General features: G+C 43.4%; 1 protein-coding gene across 50 annotated transcripts in view; it reads left to right on the plus strand.

The window, feature by feature from the left end:
• The window catches only part of SORBS1 (sorbin and SH3 domain containing 1), a 221021-nt gene extending 202087 nt beyond the window's left edge, over window positions 1-18934 (plus strand). For 40 of the 50 annotated variants that reach the window (XM_074339313.1, XM_074339339.1, XM_074339325.1 and 37 more), the window contains 4 exons: window positions 9011-9070; window positions 9660-9850; window positions 12949-13061; window positions 15562-18934. In XM_074339313.1, the coding sequence (XP_074195414.1) occupies window positions 9011-9070; window positions 9660-9850; window positions 12949-13061; window positions 15562-15629 (432 nt within the window). In that variant the 3' untranslated portion in view covers window positions 15630-18934. The remainder of the gene's footprint in view (window positions 1-9010; window positions 9071-9659; window positions 9851-12948; window positions 13062-15561) is intronic. The other 10 variants (XM_074339321.1, XM_074339341.1, XM_074339358.1 and 7 more) reach the window with 5 other exon arrangements.
• The last annotated feature ends 81 nt before the right edge of the window (window positions 18935-19015 follow it).

Genomic DNA, 19015 nt, shown 5'->3' on the forward strand with positions numbered 1-19015 from the left:
TTCCATGAGGAAAAAAAGGGTGAGTCCGGTTAAGGAAAGAATAGTTCGTTGGGGAGAGGTAATGAAGTGGCTAGTTGAACAGCATTAAATGTTTCTGACCCAGGAACAATTCTGTAAACATTCTAAGTCCGTTCACAGTGCCCAGAGACCTCGTTGTTGTCAGCAGTGAGTCATAACAACCTGATTCCAGGACCCATGTGTACAGGAAGTGCGCATGGTGCCGGAGCTCCGGGTGAGGTTAGGGACATACACTTCCCGCTTCCTAACAGGGGAGGAGGGACGGAGCTGGCAACGCAGAAAGCCAGGCTTGGTGGAAATTGGTTTTCCTTTCTTGGTGGGCCTGCAGCCCCCACGTGCACTACTTCCTTTCTCTGCTCTTCTCCATGGGTGCGCCCAGGCTGGGGGTGCAGACCTTGCTCCCCGTTGAGAGCCAGAGGGTGGTGTGAAAGGGGCTCTTGCCCACACATCCCCCTTCCAATCCCCTTTACTTTCCCTTCCTGGGACTGGGAGCAGGAGCTGGCCGCTTGGGAAATGGGTCTTTCAAAAGAAGCTTCCTGCCTCTTGAGGCTATCTTTGGGTGACAGAGCTAAAGATGATGACTGTTCTTTCTTCGGTGCGCCATCAGGATGATGAGAACTCAAGCCGTATCACCTATTTAGATAAATGGATTTCAGACCAGTTTGTGTTATCAGGAAAATTGCTCTCCACTATTCTCCTTGCTATGCGGAGTTGAACCAAAAGTTCAATTTTATTATAGTTGTTGGGAAGCTAGTTTGAGTATCCAACCAGTAAACAGGGAATTTTACCCAAGAGCCTTAAAATATCAGACATTCTGAAATGCTACGGTCATTACGCTTCCATTCAAGCATCTAGGACGTTCCAGGCATGGTGCTTAGTGCTGCAAGAGATAGTGATGAAAGTCATCAGGAAATTCTGTCCTTCATGGGCTCAGAGGCCCCATGTGATCTGGCTGTTCAGACAGCAAGCCAGCCTCGTCTTCCAAAGCTTCTCATGCTTGTTTGCCTGGATAATTCCCACTTATCCTTCACTTCTCCACTTAGAGGTTACTTCTTCCAGGAAGCCTTTCCTGACGTCCCGTCACCCCTGCAAGACTGGATTAAGTGCTCCGACGTTGTGCTTCCACACCCCCTGCACCTGACCTAGGGGAGCACTTCTCAGCTCTATGGTATTCGCCCCTTTGCTTCTCTGTGTCCCAGTTAAAGTATTAGTGCCCTAAGGTCAGACACCATGACACCTAATATATGGAAGGCACTTAATAAATATTTGTTGAGTGAAAAAAAATTAAAAATGGAAGACCAACCCCAACAAAAGGAGTGTATATGCTCTCCCTTGGGGAAATGACATGTTCACAGATAATTAGACAGACAGAGAAGGAGAGTCACAAACAGCCCACTCTGAAACTTCAAGATGGGGAGCAAAAACAAGCAACAGGAAGGGGAGATGGTTGTCTGAAAAGACTCCATGAAAACAGTGGTATTTGATCTGGGACTTAAAGAACGGAGTTTTACGATGGGCGAACAGCAAGAAGGTGGCATTCCAGGCAAGCACACAGCCCAGCCACGGCCTGGGAACGTGAAAGTGGGGTACAGGGAATGGGGAGCTCCTGCTTTGGGTGAGCCTAACGGTATCTGCGAGTGGATAGGATGGGGGAGTGTGGAGAAGCGGCTGGAGCAGAGCATGGGGATTGTTGGTGCCACGGTGCATATTCACTGCACCTAACAACAAGCCTAGTCATCTCCCTCACAGTCACATGACCTTTGTAACTCCCTTGTCAAACTTCCCAGTTTGGTGCTAAGTCCCTGCTTTGCTGCTTTCCTTCCCCTTCGTCACCTGTCCAGCCCACCTGTCACTCCTAACTCTCTGCAGATGTGCAAACACTTCTTTGTGAAAGGTTTGACTTTTCACTCCTTTGTAGCCTCCCAAACTGATATCACATTGGGTCCATCACTCATGTTTTAGGTGTGTGTTCTCTGAATAGCAGAGGAGGGTGAGTCAAGTGAGGGGGTTTCTAGGGGAAATCAGGGCCCAGTGGGAAGAGCACTGAGTTGACAGGATACCCGGTTCTAGCTCCAGCTCTGCCATTAGCCTGCTGTGTGTGTCTTTGGATGAGTCACTTCCCTTCTCTGGCAGCTTCCCAGTCTATAAACAAAAAATTCAGACAAGAAAATTGAAGTTCTTTCTTGCTTTAGTTTTCTTGATTAGCTAAAAATCCTGTGTGAATTTCAATTGAAAAGAGAAAGAACAAATATAACGTTTTAAATAGTGGGCTTATTATAGACCTGAAGACCTTCTCAATTAAAAGATGAAAGTTTTCCCTTTTATTGTTTGAGGGACAGCTTAACTAATGGGATGGAAACACATACAAAGTGCCCAAGAGTTCAGAATCCTCAACCATGTTCTTGGATTTTGTTGGGCATAATTTTGGCCAAGAAGGCTTAGAACAATCAAGAAAGTAACGGGGAAGATTGCCTTGGAAACCTTTATCATTAGCATCATCAAATATTTGCTGAGTTTCCTCCAGATAGAAGCACCATTTGCTGACTGACATCCAGCCTTAGCTTTTGAGTCTCTACAATTGGTGAGAAAGCCTCACAGAATTTCTGAATTAAAAAGAATCTTTAAAGATCATCATCTACCCCAGTGACTCATAACTTTTTCTGGATCATGGAACCTTTGAGAATCTGAGGTCCGCCAAGGACTCTAGGCCAGCACACATAGTATTGCAAAAAATTTCGAGTCACACCTGAGTCCATCTGTGAGCTCCATGGCCCCTCCAATCTATTTGACTTTTATGATGAGATGAGAAAGCTGAGACCTGAGAAAAATGACAAAATTGGTGTGATGTTGGTTTGGTTCCTAATGGGAAGGAAGCCAGTCAAACAATAAAATCAGGGGGCATGAAGTTTAAAATACAAGTATTCAGCAAAGCTGTGTGTCCTCAGAACGTTTGTCTGAGAAACACAAGAACAGTCTACTCTGCCACCTTAGAGAAAGGAGAGGAAGGAAAGCTACTAACTGACGACAGAGAGATGTGCTTTGGTGACTTCGAGGGACATCCCTTACCACGTGGAAACTAGATTCATTCCCAGAAAGATAAGAACAAAGCGTAGGCCTGCTTTGAGAATGGGAATCAGAAATGGAAGGAAAGCATGTCATGCAACTTGGAAGAGCAAAAAGGAAATTAAACATGTTAAGATACCCAACTAAAACTGAAGGGAAACATTTTCCTTTGACTCAGAAGGCAAATCTCTAAGTAAATACAGAAGGTATTTAACAATTTATGGGCTGGGGAGAGACACTGGCTGCGGTTCTTACAAAAATAACCAGCAGGTATTGTTTCAATCCTAAGGTGGGGAACTAAGAACCAAAGTTGAAGTGTCCAGCCCTGAAAGGTGTAAGGAGAAATGGTAGATAGTAGAAACCCTAAAGCCAGCTGCAGGATACTGGGTAGGTTAAGGTGACCTCTTGATCCAGCTCCCCCGCAAATCATAAGCTCGGGAGATCCAGGTATAGAGGAATGCACAAGACCCGGAGTCAGAGAGACTGGGGTTCAAATTGTGGCTCTTCACATTTCCAGCTCAGACATATTGGGTCTTAGTTTGTAAGACGAGGTATATATTGACCACCTTACTGAATTATTATGAGGATCAAACGAGATATCATGGAGATGAAAGCACCTGACACAGAGCATGTAGTTAGAACACAATACATACACTGTTGGGTGACACCGAGGTGACAGGGAAAGGAAACAAAAGTAGTTTACTGTATCCTCCTTACTCTCTTCCACCTAAGAGAGGAAGATGGGGGAAGAAAGAAGAAAGTAGATGATGGGAGAATCCTTTTATTTTGGGTTACACAAATCTAGAATTTAGACAATTCAGAATGGCACTCTGCAAATTAGTACTTCTCCTTATTCTCTCCTACCTTGAGTATGAAGCCCTCCTCTTGGAAAGCTTTTGGTTTCTTCGTGCTTGAATACACATTTGCCCTCACTCCTCTGCTTGTTTTAGGAAAGAAACAGAAGACCACACTACAGACTGTGATGAGATAGCTGAGTGCTTAATTTTAGTGTTGTAATCAGGTTCAAATTACAGCAAAGCTAAGGTGTTATCTGTGGAGTAACCTGCAAAGAGATAAAGTCTACGTGGCAAGCAGCTGAACTCACTGGTTGTCATTAGTTTTATAATTAAGCCGGGGTCTTTTTCTCAATAAACTCAAAAGGAGAACTCAGTGGGGTCAGAGACTGTTTATGGAGGACCCTGTGGATGTTTCCTAGAGCTAAAACCCCCCAGGAGCAGAACCACTCATGTCTTCCGACTCCTCTGGCAGTTTGCCCGTGGCGTCCAGCACCTGCAAATCTATCACTGTCCGGGGCAACCCCTTACCTCCCACAGGGTCAGAGCTCTTCCTCCACGTCTAGAGGCGATGGTCAAAAGCCGTCCCCCACCCAGTCTTCAGTGGTCAATGAGTGCGCTGCTGTCTCCCTTCAGCCAGGTCAACCCTGCCCACTGCTAGGTCTCAATTCATAGGGCATACGTACTCCAATCATGGAACATTAGAGCCAAAAGGACATTTATGTAAATCATGTCTAATCTTATTTTACTAAGAACCTGAAGTCCAAAAAAGTTAAGCATTTTGCTCAAAAGATAATACATTACTGTTAGAGTTTGACCTGGAAGCCAGATTTTCTCACCGAAGTCCAGTGTCCCCCCGGGAGACCCATGTGAGTCACCAGAAAGGAGAAGTAGAATCTAAAGAGAACGGAAGCTACGGGGCATGAGATGCATAGAGGATGCCATCTCTGCGGGACTCTGGCAGGTTAGGAGAGCAGAAGAGCCTGGCTACATTTCTGGAAGTGCACAGGGCCACGTTGAGGTTGAGTTCCTCTGTCCTTTCCACATCTCCAGGACTTCCTGCTGTTCCTTCGCTGGGTGGACAATTTATTTTGGGCTTTGAGACTTTGGCACACACCCAAAGCTGGAAGAGGATGCTTAGTGACTCCACAGCAGCACCAGGTGTTTGTGGATCCAGAGGGATAACCAGCCCCAGGAGGCTAGGGTCAGATTTCTGAGGGACTTCTGTGACCTGAAGGTGGAAGGGCAACAGAGAAACAGAGCAAGGACGCATGCAGGATTGTTCACTGGGGGAAAATGAAACCAGCGCTCCAGGCCAAGAGGGACGGCTTGTGTATATGTCTGCAACTATGGAAGAAAAGCAGTTCTGGATCAGCGACTCTCACCTGCTGTACTGTTGATGGGGGGAAGGGAGGGGAGTGCCGTGGGCACGTGTGCCTGTGTGTGTTTTGGGCCGATTGCTGTTTTTTTAAACCTGTGAAAAATTTCAGTTCATCTCCAAGAGTCCGAAATGTACTCAGCATGAGATAATACTCCCTTTATTCTTAACCCTGGATGAGGTCCTGGTGAGAAATTGTATCTACTTTTAGGCTTAAGTAAGGACAGACAATGAGGACCTGGGAGGGATCAGAGCAATATTGTCAAGTAGCCACATATGTAATTTTAAATTTTCTGGTAGTAAAATGGAACAGGTAAAATTAATTTTAATACTATGTTATTTAACCAATATATCAGAGTAGTATCATTGTAATATATAGTCAATGTGAGAATTATTAAGGAGATACTTTACATTCTTTATTCTGTACTATGTTTTTGAAATCCAGTGTGTATTTTCACTTACAAAACATGTCATACTAGCCACATCTAAAGTGTTCAGTAGATACATGTGGCTACTGGCTACCACATTGGACAGCATAGGTTCAGAGGAAGAGATACATAAAGCTGTACATGGTTAGAAAATGGGGCTAGGGAAAGAAAAAACATATGCCTGGAGGAAAAACAAAAATCTGAGGGTAAAAAGCCTTTGAAGCGATGGGCAAATCCCTGTGATATTAACGGTTTTTGTCTCCTCTGAGGGTTCAACCCATGCCACCACCCCCAAATAAAAACAAACCTGTTTTATATTTCAGTTATAGAGATGTTTGATTTATAGCTAAGGAAAGCATTTCCAGTAGGGAGACATTGAATCTTGGCTAATAGGATAAATGTTTATCTTGCCTTCTCTCTAATAGGATAAATGTTTATCTTGCCTTCTTCCTTCATTTTTTTCACAAATGTTAAGTAAAGAACTATGTCTCCCCTGCCTCTCAGGGATGAATTAAGTTTGTACTAGATGTTAAGTTTGTCCAGATGTGAAGGCTATGCTGACTCTCCTCTGCTTTGGAGAGGCCATGAGACCAAGGAAGGCTGGACCATCAGTGTCCTTTCCAGTATGGGGACCCTTGAGTTAATGATTGGATGATATATGTTAATGCACACTGTGCCTTTTACATGAGGAAAGAGTAATCAAGAAGTTACACTGCTTGTTTTCAGAAGAGGCAGAAGCTGGGTACCATGATACACCAGCTCCCTGATTATGACTTGAGAAGGGGCGTGTGGTGATCAGACCCCGAGAGTCTCAGCGCTTGGTGGCTTTGCTACCTTGTGCGAGTCTTCAGTCTTCTCTGAGCCTTCACATTTTTTTTCTGCCCTCCCCGAGTCAAAGCGTTAGTACTAGATTCAGATGAGGTAATGGACCTATATCTACTTTGAAAGCTGGTTTAAAAAGAAAGTGCTTTGTAAAAGAAAGAGATAGTAAAATATCAGGTCCTTCTTACGGTATCTGATTCACCAAACCTCTTTTAAGTGCCAAGTATTTATTAGCTGACCAAGTCCACTCACTACTTTGGGATTAAGTTGATCGAAAGATGCTACGGGGCTTCTGTAAACTGTGGAGATCACGCCAGGAGATTGTCCACCTTCTCTCTTTGTTCTGCGTCTGACCTGAGGTCATTCGGCCACCAGCTAGGGTTGGGGAGGGTTTTTATTTTTATGAGGACTTTTATTTTCACGAGACGTGACTCAGATCAGTCTTGGCACACTGTAGCCAAAGAATCTCTACGTTGGATAATTGAGGTCCTCTGCAGCCTTGTTCCCCAAAGTTGGTCTGTGGACCAGCAGCATGAGCTTCACCAAATAGAAATTCATAGTCTTAGGACAGACCCCAGGTGTCACACACTGCATTTGAACAAGGTGATATCTACATATAGTAAAGCTTAAGAAGCATTGCCCTACAATATCGCGACTAGTAATAGTCAGTGCAGCCTCTGCTGGACCAGCTGCAGGGACAGACAACTCACTTCCTCTTGAGGTAGCGCCTTCTATTGTTGGACAGATCTTATTTTACAAATGTTCCCTTCTCTCAAGTCAGAATCTGCCTGGAGGTATCACCCATTCCAGGTGCCCAGAATAAGTTTCATTCTTCTGCCACATGAAAGGCCACAGTGTAGGTGATTGGAAATATCATTATTTTTCTTTGTTACACAGAAGCCTTGATCCAGAAGCTGGATAGGTGGCAAGTGGGCCACCCAGGTCTGACAAAGGCCTGCACACCCTCAGACATTGTAGAAGCACGAAGTACCCTCTTCCAGTTCTGTCTGCTCCTTCACTCCTGCCAGAGTCCAAGGGGACTGGTTTAAGTGGTGGCAGTTGGGAAGGGGTTTGGAGAACTTGAAGAGGTTTCCCAAAAGGACACGAGTGTAAAAGTGATGACTGGGATGGACGTAGGGCCTGCAGGATGAGGTCATTGACAGTGGAGATGAACAGGAGAAGGGGGCAGGTGGTGTGGTGGAGTGGACAGAACACCTAGCACCTTTACCTCTCCCTCACCATGTGACTGGGTAACACACAAAACCCCTCTGAGTGTCAGCTTTCTGGGTTTTAAAAGAAAGCAGGATTGAGAAACCCTGTCCTGCCTTATGTCCAGGGTTTCTTTGGGACTCTGAAGAGAATGTCAGGGAGCACGCTTGATAATATGGGAAATGGTCCAAGGCTGAAAGAGAAGGTGCAGTGGGCCAGTAGATGAATCCAGGAGACAATTCTACCACTAACTGGCTGTGTAGCTTCAGGGGAGGCCCTCAACCTCTCTGGGCCTCTCTGTGAAATAAGTGAGTCATACACAAAAGATCTCTGAGTGCTCTTCTGGAAGGCCTTGAAGTCGCTGTGGCTCATTGCTGTTATGGCAGGTTCCCTGGAGGATTTCTCTTTAAGAAAAAGAGTGGCTCTCTAAGTATTTATTTAGGGAGATTTCCTAGAGCTTGGAATTGAATCCTCAATGAGGGAAATGATTCCAAACGCTTCCATTGAAGACCTGCCCTCTACTATGGCCGACACACTTCAAAGATGGGTTTGCTTGGCCGTGATCGCACCTGTGTTTCCATGTCAGCATGTGGGACCTGAGCTGGTGAGGAATGAGTGACGGTTTCATTTCTACAACTACGTCAGGACACACAGTCCTATTTCCGGAAGCAGGCTCTGCTCTATGAAATATCTGAACTCATCTCATACTTAGCTAAAGTGTGTCATGTGCATATTTTTCCAGGGGAACGGTCTTACCTGATACGTCAGATATTACCAAGGAGCTTTTCAAAGTTCGTTCCTCTCTTTTTCAGTTTTTATGAGTACCAAAATATGGCATACCTGATAGTTTTATGAGCTTGCTTTGCCAGAGGAGGCTCCCAGTCAACAAGATAACTGAAACGCTTTTGGTCCAGCAGCCCATCCATAGATGCTTGCCAGCTGAGAGTGAGGGGACCGATGTGTATGGTTATGGAGGAACATAATTATTCCTTAAATCAGCCCTTCTGTGTCTCTTTCCTGCCAATCTGGGGACCCTGTGTTATTCATTCTCACCTTACTGCAGCCATGTTTCCAACTTCCCATTTCATTGCCTGGATGCTTGCTTCTAACTGTACATTGCGTTTTCTCCTGTGCACCCACCGTGTTGTCGTGGAAACTCGGTGGCCGTAGGCCGCGAGTATCCGGTGTCATCGAGTGTGATGGTGTGGTACGTGTATTTGCTCACGCTTTTATTTTGAATTCTTTCCAATGTGACATCTGCTAAAATGTCTCCCTTATAATTTGCTTGGTGATCACAGCCTTCTCATCATTCATTGAGAGCAGGACCTGATCTCACAGAATCTGAAAAGAGCTATGTGGTAAGATGCCTGTTGAATAAGACTGTAGCTTTTCTAAAGTGAATCCTTACTGACTTCTAGAATCTAGACTGAAGTAATACCTGGTTAACTCACAGAGCCATTATTTACAAGAATTATGCAGCTATTGTAGTAGAGGGAGAGACATGTTAGGCCACCCCTTTCCCTCTCAAAAAAAGCAGAGAAATTTAGAGACGATATTTCTACTCTGCCTACATGTGGGATTAAATTAATGTATTAGTGCATGATTGGGGATATGTACTTGCATTTCTATCCTGAAATTATTCTGTTTGTAACAGTTACTCACTAATTACAGGCTTTTATGCTGCTGCCTTTTTTTTAATATTTTTACTAAATTCCAACTTCTTCTGTATCTTACCTGTTTTTCCATGCTTACGCCTGGATCCCTCCTGCACTCCACTACTGGAATATCTATTTTTTAACCTGGATCTTCAACTCTGTTGTTTCCCTGGACTTTTGTGCTTCGTCTGGAATGTTACATCTCTTCCTCTCTTTCTTTTTTTTTTTTTCTTTTTGTCCCCATGTTGACTGTTTTATGGGGGTTTCTGGATATCTCGGGGCCACCTCACAGGAAGCAGTTTGCAATGAGATCATAAACATTGCCGAAAAATCTGTTCATTACTGCAGCACTGTTTCTCATCCCTTTGACTTCCATCACAAGGTATCCCCTTCTGACAATAAATCATCTTTAATCATTTCTCAGCAACCTCAAGCGCAGCAGCGAAGAGTCACCCCAGATAGGAGTCAAGCCTCACAAGATTTGTAAGTACACTTGGCCAACTTCAATTCTCACATTTTCAGTAGACTGTTGTTGGGCTTAGAAAGTAGATCATTGACTGACTATGGGGCAGCCATGTGGGAGAATGAATGAATCACTCCCAGCTTCTCTGAGGATTCCAAGTTTCCCATCAGCCAACATGAAAATAGGGGGGTAAATAAAGGAGATCATGGACTACTGGGAGAGACAGGTAAAGAATGAACTGCCATACAAGGGCAGCTGTGCTGACTGGTTTCAGTCCTCATGCTGTGGGAATATAGAGGAAGGAATGGTTAATTCTGATTGGAGCTGAGTGAATAGGGTTGACCCATTCATTTAAAAAAAAAAAATTATTGGCTATCTCCTTCCAAGGGCATTTGGAATGAGTATGGAAAGGAACTGAATTTGAGAGCTAGAACAGGGGTCTTCCCAGCTGAGGAAACCACATGTGCAAAGGCCTGAGGTAGGTGGACTGTTTGGACACCTTCAAAAATGCCATGTGGCCACAGGATATAGTTCTGGGAGGAAAGAAGAGATGAAACTCAAGAAGCAGATTGGGACAGATTGTAGAATCCATAATGCAATGACAATAAGTTTGGATTTTATTCTGCAGGCACTCAGCAGCCACTAGAGGATTTTGAAATGAGAAGCCTATTGATTATATTTTGTTTTGGGGAGGTAACTGGCAACAGAGTAGAAGGTGGATTTCAGAGATAAGGGACAAAGCTATTGGTCAGCAAATAATTGATGAGAGCCTGAGTGAGGACAGAGGGAGTGTTCTGTGACCCCAGAAGCATAAGGGATTACCCAAGGAGATTCAGGGTAAAGGGAGAAGGGAAATGAGGGTAGATCCTTGGAGAGCCAACTTTTATGGCAACAGAGGAGTAACAGCAACAGCAAAGGAGATTGAGAAGGAAGGAGCAGCAAGAGACACAGGAGAGGGTCTAGGAGCATTCACTGGTGCAGAACTGAGCAGGCAGTGTTTGATTCACGGTGCCTCCTGCTTCAGAGAGGCCAAGGGGGTAGAAAATGCGAAATGTGCTCCAAGTGCTCTATTTGGCAACTGAAAAAAAATCATTGGTGACCTTGGAGATAGCAGTGTTAGAGAGGGGGAGGCAGAGGCTATGTGAGAAAGGGTTGGTGAGTCAGTTTGATGGTGAGTGGAAGACATGGAAGGGGGCTATAGATCAAGGGAGTAGCAGAGACAGAGGGGTATTTTTAGGGGGCAGAGAATTAAGCATATTTATACCAGAGAAGGAGTTGACAGAGTCAAAAGATGTCAGAGAGAAGATATAACTTAAAGAAATAAGGGAAAGGAGTTCAACATGGCCAGGGGAAGGGACCCTTCTTCACCCAAGGGAACAGGGTTGGGTAAGAGGGAGGGAGAAGGTACAGAGACTTAAAACTGGATGGGAGGAAAATTAAAGTGCTGCCCACAGCAAGCTTCATCTCAGGAAATGGGGGCGGAATGAAGAGCCCTCTGTTGGGAGTCGGTACCAGAGCTGACAGAGGATGTGGGGGAAGGACTCAGTGGAATATTCTCCTGAGCAACAAGGTTACTGGAGTTTGTCCAGCCAGTATCCACTATCTGGAAGTGAGAACAGAGGAGAAGAAATCAGGAGTTATTTCCCAGAGCTGAGGCTAGCAAAGCATCTGCAGTGGAAATTCAGGGGGTAAGGTGTTCGAAGGAGTCTAGGTTGTGTAGGAGACAGCAAGCAAATACAGAACACCAAAATGTGTTCATTTTCCCACTGGTAATCCATCTGCATCTCTTAATTCCTCCTTCCTCTGGAAGACAGATCCACCTACCAAAATATCAATACTTTTGGATAAATACTATACAAAATTAAATTGTCCCTTTGGTTTTAGAAGAGAGTGAACCTCTTGTCTCTGGGAACTGACTCCACTTACTTGTATCTAGTCTCTCTTGCCCACACACTGGAAAATCACTGATCTACGGGAGATGGTAGATGATTGGCTCATTTGCAAAGTGTTGCCTGCTACTGTTGTGTTTCAAGTAGTGAGTAAACAGAATTGTGAACTGGTGCATAGTAAGATGCTTCTTAAGTATTTGTCAAAGGAATAAGAGAAAACAAAGCTTTTCCTTGTTGCCAAAGCAGATGATCAGATTTCACCACAAGTAGTAGCTTTCTCCTGCGGCTGGCTGACGTTAGAACAAGCCGAACAACACACACCAAATTGCCTTAGGCCAGCTACCAAGTGAATAAAAAGCTTAACCCCAAACATTACTGGGATAGAGAAAAGAAGAAAAGCTTTCAAGAGTTTCAGAAGAATGGCACTCACATTTAAAAGCAATTGATGAAATGTGTGTCAGCCTACTAAGTACTTTTGCTAAGCTAAACAGTGACGCAATGAGGCAGTTGGAACATATCTATATGCAGAGGGTGCCAAAAAATGTATATACATTTTAAGAAAGGAAAAAACTATATCAAAATTGTAATACTCAATATATACTGATAACAAAAGATGAATACCAGTCACATTTGACGTCTGCAATTACAAGAGGTGCTCAAAGTGGTTACCATCAGTGTCCAGACACTTCTGATGACGGCGAACCACTGCTTGAGCAACATTGACAAAAGTGTCCACTTGTATGCATTTTTTTGGCACCTCATTCGTATACATTGTTATATATAACAATTGCCTTACGCTCTTTAATGTATATGACCAGAATATAATGTCCATCTGCACCTAAGTAACTTCTCATTATCCTTGATAATCTACATATATTATCCTATGTTAAGAAAAGGCCTTGGTTAAATTTGATACTGGGAGGAATCTCAAGAAAATGCTTGGCTATGGTAACCAAATGAATGTAAATAAAAGGACCAATCATGACTTACTTGTCAGAAGTTCCCCATCCCTGTCAGTCTTCATTTATTTACCATATGTTGAATGAATGCTAAGCATTTCCCCAAATGCTAGAAATAGGGAAATTAGAAAAATAGCCAATAAAATACTTAGTCCCCACTGATGAGTAGGAAACCACTAAATCTTGCTTTAACTGAAATGGGCTTATAATTGTTGTTATTTAATCCTATCAGTGTTTGAGTTACTTAATGTTTACTTTTCTCATTTATAGATTTAGCTACCAAGCATTATATAGCTATATACCACAGAACGATGATGAATTGGAACTCCGAGATGGAGATATTGTTGATGTCATGGAAAAATGTGACGATGGATGGTTTGTTGGTAAGCGATCTCATCCTGCTTTTCTTACTAGTTGTGTATTGAAGGAATAACTAGGCATGATGAGCCATGCGAAAAGCAGTATCCTTTGCACAGAAAGAAGAGCCTTCTCCATTCCTGGACCACCGTTAGGAATACTGGACCACCCAGTTTATGTTTGCTCTCAAGACGGTGGCTGACACTCATGTGGGACCTCAAAACCAAACATGCCAATGTCGACTGCATGGGAGGGCAGTTCTCAAATTCATCAGTTCTGTTGTGCATGTATCTGTTCTACATTTGGGAATTTCATTCTTTAAAACTCTTATGAAACAACACAAGAAAATTTGACTGAGCCTAGATCTCTACCATGAAACTCAAGCTTATGTGTAGACATTCTAAAAGACCTTATTTACTGCAGGTTTCTAATAACTTTAATCAAAGCAACCTGCTTAATTAAAACAAAGGATTCACCTTAATAAAGCCAGGGAGAGAAAGATTGAGATTCTGCTACAAAGCAGACACTTGCTTGATGTGCTTTTTTATTGACATTTTCTCAACAAACAGCCCATGGGACAAGAATTATCCTCATTTCACAGATTCAAAAACTGAGGCCCAAAGAGATTAAGTAGCTAGTCAAGGGTACCCAGGTAGCCAATATTGGGGCCAGTATTTCAGCTCAGGCCCATCTCTCCCCAAGCCTCTGTTCTTTCTGCTCAGGCATGAATATGATGTCGGGCACCACTGACTCACTCTTTGCCTGTTTTCCCTGTACAGATGGCTTTACCTTTATCTTCCCTCCAAAGACCAGTACTTTCCTGATCTTTCTGGAAGAACCTTTGCTAAAGGGAAGTAATGGGGTAGTAAGAACAGCGAGGCCTTAGCGTAAATGGGAAGCCGGATAGATTTGTCTTGGCTTCACCAGCCTTTTAGAAAGGTACCCCATCCTCTCAAGGACCCCAGAAGCCTGCAGCCCTCACTACCTTGAGTTGCTCCGTTCAGAAGGAAACCAGATCTGAGAAGTTGGCACTGCAATCCAAAGGAAACATGACACAAACCATGTATGAAATTTAAGTTTCCTGGAAGCTATATTACAAAAAGTAAAACAAAACTAGTGAAATTAATTTTAACATATTTTATTAAATCCAATGCATTCAAAATATCATTTGAGCATGTAATCAGTATTAAAAATTGTGAGATATTTTACATTCTTCTTCATACTAAATCTTGGAAATCCGATGTATGTTTAGTTATACCATAGCTCAATTCAAAATAGCCGTGTTTCAAGTGCTCAGTAGACAAGTGTAGCTTTCATGTTAGAGTGCAGCTCTAGTATACATTAGCTGTTAACCTCTTCCAGAAGCATTTACATTTTTTACGAGAACTTGGGGTGGGTGAAGGGTACCAATTCTCTAATGGGGCATCCCCAGCAGTTAGCTAAAGGAAATATTTCAGATGCCTCAATTCCTCTATCTTTTCAAAAAGGAGCCTAATATTCAGACTAAGACCAAGTAACCCAACAGAGCTCATCCTTCTTGGCCGTAAGGAAAGCACTAAGCAGCTATCTGAGCACATAGCCAGGCCTCACCATCTCAGTTCTCTGCGACCTCCGTGACCATCCCCCGCAAGGGGTTCAGCTAGTCATTAGAGATGTCTTTAGCTTTGACACGTTCTTTTAGCTTAGAAGTTTCACTTTGGGCAATAGCTCCAACCCACTGGTGGTGGCTGCTTGAAATGTATTTAGCGGGATTCTGAAACCATATCCAAGCCAAATGGGAAAAGGATGCAATGATCAAATTGTGATATCTGCTAAGGAGAGGGTAATGATGACACAACATAGTGCATGCACGCACGCGCACACACACACACACACACACACACACACACACACACACACACCTACCTGCCATCTTTAGACAGGGAATCCTAAGAGAAGGAACTGGATTAGGGATCCAGCAGTTCTGGATGCAGAGTAGCCCAGGAAGGACTTTGTTCCCTGGTAGTTTGATGTTCTTGGCTTAAAGGGAACCCTAATAAGGTTGGTAACAAAGACAGGGAGTCAATTTGGGGCTTAGACAGGCTTATAAAGGAATTTCCTTTTGATGTGTGGTTATATCCAGTGGAGTTTTAGAAATCTAAAGTTTAGAAATTCTAAATCCCCAGTATCTTGTTTTGTTGACTAAATGTACGCATTCTTCCAGAAAGGAGAGGTGTTGGAAAGAGCAATGGGCTGGGAGGCAGAAGACATGGGTTCAAAGTCTGCCTCTGTTTTTTAAGCTGTGGGACCTCAGCAACATCACGTAAGCTCTCAAAACAAAACAAAACAAAACAAAACAAAACAGGAGTATTAAAAGTGCCTGCCTTGCTTCCCACCCAGCATTATTTTGCAGCCTAAATGACATAAGACAAGGGAAAGTGCATTGGAAACCATAGTTGTTCTACAGGATTGTAACCAAGGGCTCTCTTTGAACTCACATGGGTGAGTCTTCTCACTGTGTGTATGTGTGTTGTTGTTTTTTTTTAGGTACTTCAAGAAGGACAAGGCAGTTTGGTACTTTTCCAGGCAACTATGTAAAGCCTTTGTATCTATAAGAAGACTGAAAACTACAGAGGTGATTTTTATTGGAGGATGAAGCGTAATTCATGAACTGGTCTCTTTATTTAAATGTTGAGTCAGTAGGAAAACTAATGCAGTGGATAAAGTAAGAAGCAAAAGAAAGGGACAGAGAAGCGTGTGGTGTTTAAACCGGAGCCTATCTAAGCTTGCTGTGTATCAGACAAGCCTGAACCGTGTGCAGAAAGGAATGAGGCAAATCTGTATTTACTTAGCTGCTTCTGGGAGCCGCTCCAGCCCTCCCCTCCGCTCCCCATCTTAGGTAATCGGACCTGCAGCACAGCCCAGGAGTAGTTAGGCCAGAAATGCCTCCTGAGGCTGCTGCCTCCACTACTCCAGCTCAGAGAGGTCTCTGCATTTCGCCTGAAGCAGCCCTCAGCGTGCCAGGCAGATCCCCAGCTCTTCCCCGAAGGCTCCACACAGACTCCTAGCCATGCCACCGCCCACTGCTCCCCACCTGCTGGACATCAGTCTGGGCTGCAGAGACCATCCTGAGACGGGTGGAGGCCCCCAAACTACCCAGGACTGAGTCCCTCACTGGACCTGCTGAGGTTTGTGGGGAAATTGACGCAGAACCTAGGCACCCTGTGTATTCAGCCTGCATGCGGCACTACCACTGATGCCCCTGGTGTTCAGAAAGAAAAACACACAAGGTTTGCCCACGGGAGCCAGGCAGGTAGTTAGATCTGTATGTCTCAGTGATTGAAGTCAAGAAGCCCTGTAGCTCTTGAGGTCACCTGCAGTGTGCTCCTTTCCCATGGCACTGGCTTTCGTAAGTGTTTACCGTCAGGGCAACACAGTTTTATTTATCAGAACACCACTGCTAACCTTTCTTTTCTGGATTTTTTTTTTTTTTTTTTGGCCAGGACAGTTTGGGGTTGATTGGCCTGCAGTCAGAGAGAACCAAAGACGATGTTCGGTGATTCATTTAACATATACTGATGTACACTGGATGCCAGGGCCGCTGATGAGCAGCAAGGCCTGCTCCAAGCCTTAGAAGAGACACCGTGTCTCCATTTTTACTCCGCATAGGAGTTTTTATTCCCCACTCAAAATGGCACCCAAGAGTATGAACCCTGACACCTTCATGAGGCTTCTCTTCAGAGCAAAAGGTGCAGTTGCAGTGGCCCTGGGTGTGAGGCAAGGATTCTGTCCCTCACAGGTGGTCTCTTCTTTGTGGGGCCAGATCCAAGGGGCCTTTGTGACTCCTGGGAGGTTCAGTCACAACTCTATCCAATTCCAGGAGGTTTATTGGCCTCACTGTTAAGCCCCTTGGAGAGAGAAAGGTAGAAATGACCCATTCTCTACCTGCTGGGAACTCAGAGGTGATTGGAGAGACAGACTCACACAAAAATACTGAATCAAGAGAGACTGTGATATGTGCTAAGAAGGGTGTGAGAGAGGAAGAGATGAATTTTCCCTGGAGGGATCCTGGAAAGCATTGTCGTGTTTCCCTCTCTATTAGCTCCCATTTGAACAACTAGGATGCTGGAAGGGCGCTTTATGACTGAAAATCCTTGGAACTACTTCCAGAGTCTTCAAACTCTCGACAAATGCACATCTAAGGTCACAAATAGGAGTAGTAATTCCAGGTGGCAGGGTGTATACAAGGGACCCTGGCTCTCTGCATATAGCTCAGAATTGCCCCAGGACTGTTGTCCCAAAGTCTGGTCTTTATAAGCAGGTGAAGTTTGTCTTCAGTGTCTCTGCCTCAGCTTCTGTCTCCACCACTCATCTTAGGAGCCCATCAGCTGCCTACTCCCCATCAGACAGCACAGTACCCTCACTTCTCTCCCTGTTCTGTTTTCAAATCCTGTTCACAGGACAGAAACTGCCATGGACTCCTTCACTCTAAAGTGTAAATGACTTATACAAGGAATGTGTTATCTCTTCCCAGAAACTTTTGTTTTTAACTAGGACAGAGCAGAGCCTTATTCCCAGGGGAAACGTTGGGGAACTAATGGTGGGGATGGGGTGCAGGTGGGGTGCAGGGGCTTGCTGGGTAGAAATTCCTTAAGTAAGACTCATTGCTTTGGAAGGTCCACTCCCTGTTCAAGGGCACTGTTTATTTTTTTTGGTGTTTTTTTTTTGACTCACTCTCTCTGAGGGAATATAGTACAAGTGCATTTGCACCACAGCATTTCACTCATTTTGAAATGTAATTCTTGTATTGGCTAATGTGTTTGTTCCCTGGTCTTAGATGCAAACCATTAATAACATGATCTTATCTAATAGTTTTCTGAGGGGTGCTTCTTGATTACGTAGGTAATTTTGAACGCCTCTTTAAATACAGCTAGAAAATAAAACCAATTTGTAAAGCCACATTTGCATATGATGCCAGCCTCATGCAATTGTCTATCTCCAGACACCCAGGTATGCCTCACCAATTTGCCCATCTTTAATAAAATCATGTTACAATTTGCATCAAACTTCAGCTTCCTATGTATGACAAAACAAGGAACAAAGGTTTCCAATGGCTCTTTTGTCTTCAGACACTTAGTAATATAAAATACCTATTTTTATGCTGAGATGTTTATACAGGTTTATTAATAGCAAGTGCAACTAACTGGCGGCATGCCTTGCACCCCGTTTTGATATGTTAGCCATGCTTCTGGGTGCAGGCAAGCCACAAACTACTTCTCTTTTGCAGTCTCTCTGGGATCAGTAAAACAAAAAAAATCATATGCTTAAGTGGGACTGTAAATATGTATATTAACTTTGTATAGCCTATGTACCTACTTTGTATAAAAAAATAATTTTAAAAATTTGAACTGAAGGGGGGTAAAATAAGGAAGTCATGAAGTTTTTTGCATTTTTATTTAAATGAAGGAATTCCAAATAACGCACCGGCAGATTTTTAGCACAAATATAGCCATTGTAAAGTGTTAAATTTTTAAATAATCATTCTTTCTGGGAGAGAAGGTAACCGTTATCTCAGTTACAATTTTTTGGTTTTTGGAGGCTTTTTTGGGTTTTTTGTTTTGTTTTGTTTTGTTTTTTGGCAGTTCTATTTATCTGAAGTAGTATTAAGTCCTATTGCTAGAATAGGTTACTACAAAAAAGATTATATTCTGAAAGAAAAATAATTGACATTAAATATAACCAATTAATTTAAAGTATTGCCATTTAAATTACACACCAACAGCATGTACTATGCAGACACAGGTTTTTCTGTTCATTTATTTTTCTTTATTGCAGTGGATTGATTTGATAAATAGAGGTGTTGAATTACTACATTTGCTGTACATATTATTTAATAAACTCTATTCAGAATTGTGTGGCATACAGTTGTTCTCACTGTTCATTCTTTCCTTCCTTTGCCAACCTTCTCAAAGGAGGCTTATATTCACTGCTTCAATTTCTC

The sequence above is a fragment of the Rhinolophus sinicus genome, linkage group LG07 (genome assembly GCF_036562045.2).
Source record: "Rhinolophus sinicus isolate RSC01 linkage group LG07, ASM3656204v1, whole genome shotgun sequence".
Taxonomy (NCBI): Eukaryota; Metazoa; Chordata; class Mammalia; order Chiroptera; family Rhinolophidae; genus Rhinolophus; species Rhinolophus sinicus.